Below are 9461 nucleotides of genomic sequence, written 5' to 3'. Positions count from 1 at the left end.
TGAAATAACATGCAACTACTAGACCAATTTGTTATATATAGTCCATTTTTGCATGATTTTCAATCATTGACATTCGATTGAGATAGTTGACAAATCTTAACCACAGAACATATATTTGTGTTTTGATATATATCAATCAAAACACCATGTCTTGCTTCTCATGGCATCATATGATTGGATAGCATTTTCTGAGAACAACCCTTGTTGGGCCAAAGGTAATTAATTGGCTCTGAGAAGAAAATGAAGAAATATGCAAGAAACCGTTTTATCATCATTTGCAAACTATGGTAGTGGTAGCTTCTTTAGCTACAAATTTGATCCATTCCACTACATGATTAAATTTTTATTATCCCCATTGAATAATTAATTAGCAAAGAAATTTGGAGTAAGCAATTGGTAAATCCGGCACTAATTCCAACATATTATGAATCCATCAGTTTGGAAAATAAGCTAATGAAAATTAATTGATTCAAAAACACACAATGACATGCTAGCAGGTATATCGACGAAAGAATGATTGCAATAGTGTGAGCTCTTTTTTTTATTTTTTTTTATTTTTAGATGGTTAGATAGTGGGGGAGGGAAAGGAGAGGTTCGAACCATGCATTAGACTATCACTTAAACTCTAACGTGAGTTCATTTCTGTTTCAACTAGCATGTTGAAATGAGCATTTATATTATCTCAAAACTGGTATAGTTGATGTAGGTCATGAAATTATTTAGTATATCTAGTGTACTTCCACCTTCATTTTACGTAAAGGTTGACCTTGCATGTGAATCTCATACATAAGACATATAAATGATTCACATAAAACCCATATAAATATGAGAGAATGGTAAAATATTTTGGGATGCCATCAAAATACCCTTTAGTTTCTAAACGTTTAAGATTTTGGTGTAGTTGATTGAATGAAAATCACAATTTAATTATATATATAAGCTGATTAGCTGATTACATGACTGTTAGAACTTTTTGTTGATTAGCCATGACAGTTAGAACTTAGAAATCATAATTGATGTACATCTTAAACATAGCAGACACGTTAACAGAAACAGGCCATGAGAAATTAATTGGGGCCACATGCTTCATTTTACATGGGATATTTGCGTGCATATCAGTCCGAAAGGGTTATTGGATTTGGACCATTGCATCTTTTAGCTATGGTTCATTAAGATATCTGTTGGAAATTACCTAAAAAATCTATTAAAGAAATAATTAATATTATGTAGCTTGTTTGTCACCAAAAAGAAGACTGGGTGGAGTTCTATTTTTTTTAATATATTTTTATTTATTTACTTAATGCTTTTATATCACCAATTTCTAAAATGTTGATGGCAAGGTTATTAGTATGTTTTTATTTTTTATTTTATAATTAGATCTAATAAAAAAAATAATGGTTTAAAAAATATATAACTCAGGTGGATGTAATTTTAACTAATCTCATATATAGAAAAATCTTAGATTTCTTGCATGAATTTCGTTGTGTTGAAATCGCCTATGTATGTAGGATTGAGAATGTTTCTACTCATTTACTAGCAAATTATGCTTTAGGCATTGTTGATTTTTCTGTTTGGATTGAAGAGAACCTTATTTTAAAGAACAAGCTCTTCTCTAGGATGTATCTTCTACTTTTAGTTATGAATAAAATCTCAATCTTCCTCTATATATATATATATATATATATATATATATATATATATATATATATATATATATATATCAATTACAAGCAAACTGTATAATCTTAGCTTCAAACAAGAACATAAAAATAGAGAGAAAAAGAAAGATTTAAGAGAAAGGAAATATTCAAGATATTATTGACATTGCTTAAAATAAAATATTGCACAGAGTATTGTTTATACAACACCCCATTACTACTAATCTCATATTTACAGAATTAAAATCTCTTCTAACAAATATAACAAACTTTCTCGGTCACTAATAGAATGTCAACAACCTTTTGGATTTGTAACTAACTCTGATGTCAAAGGCCACAAGACTGAACGATATCATTTGGTGTTTTGCACTTATGGCTATGTTTGGTTTAACGGAAATTAATTTCCTGAAAATAATTTTTGTATTTATTAGTGTTTGGGACGACGGAAAATGTTAGTTATTTAAAAATTGCTTTTCGGTTGACTATAAAATAAAAGCATTTAGGGTAGAAATTGGTTTAAGCTTTCATTTTCCATTAAACCATTTTCCATCTCATCTAAAACTTATCAACCAAACCTCCACCCTTATTATCTGCTAGCCAATCACCACCACCACCACCACTAATGTCTTTAGTCTTCAATTGCCAGCATCACAGCCATTGCTGAACGCTGATCACAATTTTTTTTAAAGCCCTAAAGATCTCCATTGATAACAAAAGAATATTATCAATAAAACTACAAGATTCTTAACCTAATATAATATATGTTGATGGTGCTTTAGGGCCTTTAACCATCTTATCTTACCCTATTCAATTTATAAGAAGAAAAAAAGTGATTTTCTTTATTTTGATAAATAAGAAGAAAAAAAAAAAAAGGTGATTTGAGTATATATGTATATGGCATATTCATAAATTATCATCACACATAATTGACCTTGTCATACACCACTTTTGATGAATTTAGCTTCTAGCTAGACATGCAGAGTCAGTAGTACTGCTTGGTTGAAACTTCACCCACCAATCAGCTGACACAAAATCACCCTCGTATCCAATAAGAAAGCCAGCCTCACATGTTGACTCTACAAAATACATGCAGAAGCAAACAACTTATTATAGATATCATTCTACTTTTGCCAAAAAAAAAAAATCATGGTACGGTTAAAGGCATCCAGCTAGAACCATTTGGAATGTTGTTCAGGACAGAGATTCGAAAACCCATTTCCAAGATCTAAAGCTGAAAAAAATATATATATAAAAAAATCAACTCTGCATGAGTTCTTGGCAGTTTGTTCTGTGTCCAAAAGATTTGTCAGTGATCACCACAGCTTGAGAAACTAGAACAAAGTCCAAAATATTTTGAGTTGAGTGAGTCTGACATAGAAAAGAATAGTATAAGACACTATTGTCATAATTAATGTTATTACTTTACTAAGAAGATTCAAGATAATACATGCTTAGTCCAGAAACATTAATTAACCCATAAGTGAAATGAGTGAGAAACGAAATTTTAAAAGAATGGACTGGAAAGGGTAAGAGTACATAGAATCCATTGTGAACAGCTCTAAGACCTGATCAATGGAATACAAGAAGAAACAGGGGAGAAGACAAGAGAGTTTAGTTGTGATAAAAGTCTCAACCGAGATCTCAAAAATTCAAATCCCTCTATCCGGCCATTCCCAATTATCAAAAGGGTTAAATTTGTTGTTTAACACATTATTTTACACAATTTTAAAAATCTTGATTAGTTCACTTTCTCACGTGTATACGTGTAAAACTGTATAAAATAATTCACACAAATAGACATTTTTATTATTATAAAGAAAAACCTTATAGCCTGTGACAGTAGATAACAGAGGCTTACTAGGGTATAATTGCAAACTCTTGTCAAAGATTGAAAATAATTGTGTTGCCGGCAGAGGATAGGAAACAGAAATGTCAAAATTGGCATGCCAGTCCAATCAGTGGAGAACCTTTATCTTTATTTTTCCTTGTTTGGTATGTCTAGTAAGTAGTAGTAACCTTCTTGACATATGCGCTTGCCAGCCCCCTGCCTCCCCCTACTTTTTTTGTTTTTTAATTTTTTACTTTTACTTTTAATTTTAATTTTTAAAATATTTTACTTTTTATTTTTAAATTTTGTACTCTTTTTTTTTTCTGTAAATGTAGTACTCCCTAGTTGTTCATCAAAAAAAGTAATACTCCCTAGTCTTGAAATGATAGTCTTATGTTCTATTTTAATATGTCTCAAAATGAAATATTTTTTGAAAAATAGATCAATACATTTCCTAACATACCGGTCACTTTATTTAAAAATTCAATACTTTTCTTTCCCCAAATTATTAATTATAGAGGATAGTTTTGAAAATTTTGTTTGAAATGAAAGAAATGTATTAACTTTTTAAATAAAAAGTGAAGAAGGATATTGACGTTATAAATTTTCTAAGGTACCTTTCATTTTCTTTAAATTACACTTTTATTATTATTATTTTTATTTAAGAGTATTATTTTAGTCTAAATTGAGTCTTTATATATCATATAGTAGGAGTATGATTTAGAATCTATTTAGAATTATCTATGTTTGAAAATTAAGGAGAAGATTTCCCCTTCTACAAAAGGAGTCCAACATTGATGCTGCAATTTGACCAAACAACTTGTGTGCAGTGATCATTTGGGAAAATTTATCTATGCTTGGAAAATGGTCCGTTTGGTAAGAGATTTTTAGTAACGTTGTTTAAGTTTTGTGAAAATATGTATAGGTGAAAAAGTGTGTAGAACTATGTGTTGTGGTGTTTAAACAACAGTTTTCATTGTTTAAATACCTTTATCAAATGAGGCATTAACATGGGGTTAGACAAGTTTTTTAAGGTGATGCTCTAGACAATAGCATAGAACCCATTCAAAACTCTGCAGTCACACCTCATTGGGTCATCTCTTCCATCATCCCCAAATTAAACCACCAGTCCCAATCCTTTCATTTGGCTCATTTTGTTGTTGTTGTAAAGGATGCCAATTGTGCTGCTTTTATGGCCTCAGTGCCTGGGCTCCTTTGTGTAATTGTAGTGAGGCCCTTCCCATCTCCAATCTTCCTACCCACATCTTGGAGGCAGAGATGATAGATGGCCCAGGCCCTAACCCCCTTTTTTCCCTAATAAAATTCATAATTTAGCAACCGAAAAAGAAAGAAAGAGAGGAGTCATCGTTCCTCTCATAAGAGCATATAAATTCTTGAAATTAAGTTTTTTTTAAGTCTTTAAAATCGAAAATTATATAATACTTTGAGAGTATAATAATGACTTATTACTCTTGTACTTCACATGAATAGTATAACTTACTATGAATTTAATTAGAGAGGTCCATTTTATTATTATGTGAAAGAAAATAGTACGTTATTATTATATTCCTATAGTACTATAGTACTGTATTATTACTCATCTTTTCTGAGAAATTGTTACTGTATTATTACTCCTTAAAAATATCTAAAATGTAAAATAAAAATTATAAGTGCAATTTTTAATAAAAATTTCAGCAGTCCTTGTTTTGTTTTTTTATTTTTCCTTATAGATTCGAGATCTCTCCTATTTTTTTTTTTTTTTTTGGAGAAGATTCGAGATCTCTCTTTAATAAGTGTTCCAAATTGTAGTATTGTATTACTCCTAACCCATCATATGGTATTAGAAACACTGCACCACTTTGCTGATTTTTTAGGCTAAGAGGTGTTGGATTGGCCGCCTACGTATTATGCAACTAGCCTCAGTGCTTAGCCTTGGAAATTCAATATTTGCATTATAAACGAAGAAAAAAGATTCTTTAATTTCTTAGGAACACATAAAAAAACAAAACCCAGAAAGCCGTTCCTTTTGAAACTGATTCCCCTCCTCCTCTGCCTAGTGGCTGAACCTTGTCCTGCTTCGTTTGTGGTTCCAAAGGAAGACGGGTCACACCTCAACCCACCTTTTGACAAAATAGATTCGCCAACTGGCTCCACCACACCACCCTATAAACCATTTTATAAGCAAGCACAGCATGAGCAAGCATCCATGGCAGTCTCTTCTCTTGCATGAACCATATCCCCAAAGCCTTCTCTTTTGTTCTTGCTCCTTCGGCTACTAGTTCTCACCATTCCTTTAGGATTTGAATTGAAAGCACAAAGTTTAGAGCAACTTTGATGGCTTCAAGTTCGCTTAGTAAGCAAAACTCCAGCTCCTCTTGGACACCAGAGCAGAACAAAAGGTTTGAAAAAGCACTAGCATTGTATGATAAGGACACCCCTGACCGGTGGCAGAATGTAGCCAAGGCTGTGGGTGGGAATAAAACCACTGAGGAAGTGAAAAGGCACTATGAAATCCTTTTAGAGGATCTCAGGCATATTGAGTCTGGTCTTGTTCCTATTCCCAAGTACAGGTCCAATGGAAGCAGTGCCAACATTGATGAAGAAGAGAGGTAATGACTTCATGAAAATTATATGAGTACCTAGATTCTTTTTAACTTTTCTTCTTTCTATGATGAGTGTCTTAAGGCTTTTCGAGCACTTGACTTGAATTCTCTGAATTTGTTTAGTCTGTTGTTCTACATGCACCATGTAATTACAGGAATCTCTTGTGTGACCCCCCTTTAACTTCTCATGCATGCACTGTCCCATTTAGTCTATGGCCTCAGAGTACTTTTTAGAATTTAGCATCATAGCGGAACTCATGTCTGCAAATTTGTATAGTTCAATAAGGCCAAAAGTAAAACTCAAAGTGGTTTTAAACGTTTTTGTCTCAAGTTAGCCATAGTTATAATAAAAGCAAAGTCATTTACTTCATCATAATAAAAGTAGTATCCTATAAATTGTGAAATTTTGTGGGTTTACACCAAAGTTTACATCCAACCTATAGGCGTATGTGCTAATTGATTCACACATAAACATGATATAAAAGGACTATCATCATTGATTAATCTGATAATGCAGCTCATGATCCTCTGCATAGTTCCTAACAAAAAAGATTTCAGAGCAGGATAGAGGGCCATTGGCTAAATTCAGCCTAAACTATAAAGATTGGTAGCAAAATCTTTACTAGTTTTGACCCAATGTGGTCCACCCTTTTGCTTCATTTTCTTAGGAGCCAACCCTTTTGCACACTTTCATAAACAACTTGTTTATTCCACCAAAAGAATCTACATTTCCTTTAGCTTCTTATCCTGTCCCTGATTAGAAGAAAGCCCACATGAGATATATTCCAATTTGATATGTATTAAAAAGTAGTGGTTCGTACACAAGGAGCATCAAAGGAATACATATTTATAAGTCATTAAGTATATCATTTTTTTTTCCCTCACCTTCTGTGGACTAGTATATATACCATATAATGCTTCTCTCCAATACTCTAAATAGTATTTCAAAATGCATATCCTCTTCTGCTTTAGTAATCTCTCCTCCACTCTGCCTTTTAATTTTATTTCATTTTTACTTCATAATAGTGACACAATTTAGCATTTAATCCAAAAGGATTAAAATCCCATATTAGCATCTAAAAGTGTCATGAGTGACAAAATAGCTGTCAAAAGGAACATTATATAGCTTTTCAGGGCAAAATTTGCCAAATAGTATAATATTGGGAAGATTTTAGGTGGATGGCATGCGTTCAAAGTTTATTAGTTAGTTGGACTGTTTTTTGAAAATCGAGTACAACAAAATCGACTTCCAGCCAAAATTCCAGCCAAAATCGAGTTTACTATACTCGACTTCCTTTTTTATCCATCTTAGAGCTAATTTTTGATAGGAAGTCGAGTATATTAAACTCGATTTTGGCGATTTTGGCTGAAAGTCGATTTTACTGTACTCGATTTTTAAAAAAGAGTCCAACTAACTAATAAAGTTTGAACGCATGCCATCTGTCTAAATTTTTTTCAGACTTATACTGTTTGGCAAATTTTGCCAGCTTTTCAGCATTATATAGTTGTCAAAAGGAACATAAATTTAAAAAATTAAATTAGCTAATAGAAAAATAAAGAAGGAAGGAAGGAAAGCACTCATAAGTGACAAAATAAGCCAAAGTCTCGGAGAAAGTTTGGCTTCAAGATAATATGGAACTCTATTTTTCAATTAATTACGTTACGATTTATGGTACTCTCTATTTCTCCTAAAAGCATTGTAAGAATATTCTTTAGTAAAAAATGCGAATTGTTCATGCTTGTGCATTTTATTCTAGGAAAAAAAAATGATTTAGTATTTTACTTCTGTTATTGTGTGCAATAAATTACGATTTAAGTTTTTTAATTATAGTTTTAGAAAGTTTTATTATTGAATTATCTCATTTAATTCAAAATTCAAAATAATACTCCATCTCTCAAATAATAAGTTTCTTTTTTAAAAAAGAAAAAAAAAAGGAGTTGTCAGTTGTCTAAAGTTCAATATTCTATAAAATTATTATATTTGAAAAAAATCTTATTAAAAGTGGTGTCACATTTAATATAAAACTAACAAAATTCTCGATGGCTAAATGCAATAAGTGATAAATACTTGCACCAAAATTAAGTAACTGATTTGACAAGTCATATGACTTATTAAAAAAATTATGTGATTAAAATTGTACACATATAATTTCTTTAATTATCATATCATGGATTGGAGCAAGATAACTCCAAATTAGTTAAAACCAAACTTTTTTCAAGACTTCCATAGTTCCATCACACATATATATACCCTATACCCTATAGTGTGATCCGGTTGTCATGTGGGAGAGAACCTTTAATCTCTAAGGTAGTGTTTTTGGTTCAAGAAGAAAATAGAATAGCAAGAACAATGCATGCTTAATAAATTGGAGATCTTGAAAGAATTAGAAATTCCTTTTCTTTTCTTTTTTTATAAAGTATTTTCATAAGCTTACTTTATAACTTCTTGCTTTCTATACAGGCTTCTGAAGTATCTTAAGCTGCGGTGATCTAAGTCCAAGCCACAACCACCTTTTATTCAAGTTTAAAAGCAGATTTATGAGAATTAAATCTGTGTATCAATGTGTATCTTTCTCTTCTTCTTCTTCTTCCTTTTTTTTTTTTTTTTTTTGTGAGAATTCTGTATCAATGTGTATCACTGCTACTTAGTGAAGGTATTGGACCGTCCTAAATGTAATAAAATATCCATCTTTATTTATAAAAAAAAATTATTGTCAACCTTTCCAGTAAATCACTACCTAGTTCTTTTTAAAAAAAAGAAGTTGCTGCCGCATGTCAGTAGGACAAAAATTTAACATAATCCACTCCAATCCAGTTATGTTGAACATATATTATATATCTTCAAAAGAAAAAATATAAATTTAGTACCAAAAAACAAATCTAGAAGATAGAAATGGGCCTTCCAGGCCCGCCCAGCAAGCGCAACTTACCCCAAAAATGATTGGATTAGGGTCAAAAGATAAATCACAAAGTCAGGGTAGGCCTTATACTTTTGGCCCGAGTACGAAGGCCATCCAAATCTAGAATTAAGAATGGGCCCAACTTCCTATTATTGAATATCGAGCGTGATCGTTAAATCATTTAAGAGAGAGAGAGAGAGAGAGAGAGAGAGAGAAAAGAGTTTTAAATAAAAAATTCTTTAGATTTTGTTGCTTATTTGATAGAAAATTCTTAATATAGGTCTTTTGAGGATTGAAAAAATAATAATAATAGAATGATCCAATTGACATCGTTAGTGGAGTTTAGAAATGAGATTGACAGTATTGAGACTTTAAGGATTGAATTGATATTTATTGTACAATTTGAACTTTAACCCTTTTTTGGTGGGTGGGCTAAAAAATTGGGAGAATTGAATGTAATTAATTGTTGTTG

The 9461-nt window shown here is 31.4% G+C and overlaps 1 protein-coding gene across 1 annotated transcript; it reads left to right on the top strand.

Moving 5' to 3' along the window:
- The first annotated feature begins 5315 nt into the window (after positions 1-5315).
- Positions 5316-8797, top strand: LOC142642445 (protein RADIALIS-like 4). The gene is made up of 2 exons (XM_075816793.1): positions 5316-6095; positions 8551-8797. Exons 1-2 carry the CDS (start codon positions 5821-5823, stop codon positions 8576-8578), a joined length of 303 nt encoding a protein of 100 aa, XP_075672908.1. The 5' UTR covers positions 5316-5820; the 3' UTR covers positions 8579-8797.
- Positions 8798-9461: the final 664 nt, after the last annotated feature.

Source organism: Castanea sativa, chromosome 7, assembly GCF_040712315.1.
Source record: "Castanea sativa cultivar Marrone di Chiusa Pesio chromosome 7, ASM4071231v1".
Taxonomy (NCBI): domain Eukaryota; kingdom Viridiplantae; phylum Streptophyta; class Magnoliopsida; order Fagales; family Fagaceae; genus Castanea; species Castanea sativa.
Note: the sequence above shows the minus strand (reverse complement) of the source record. Positions and strands in the feature narration are given on the sequence as shown.

Coding starts and splice junctions, on each gene's coding strand:
- LOC142642445 (XM_075816793.1), top strand. CDS start 5,821: ATGGCTTCAAGTTCGCTTAGTAAGCAAAACTCCAGCTCCTCTTGGACA. Junction 6,096..8,550: donor AACATTGATGAAGAAGAGAG/GTAATGACTTCA, acceptor CTTTCTATACAG/GCTTCTGAAGTATCTTAAGC.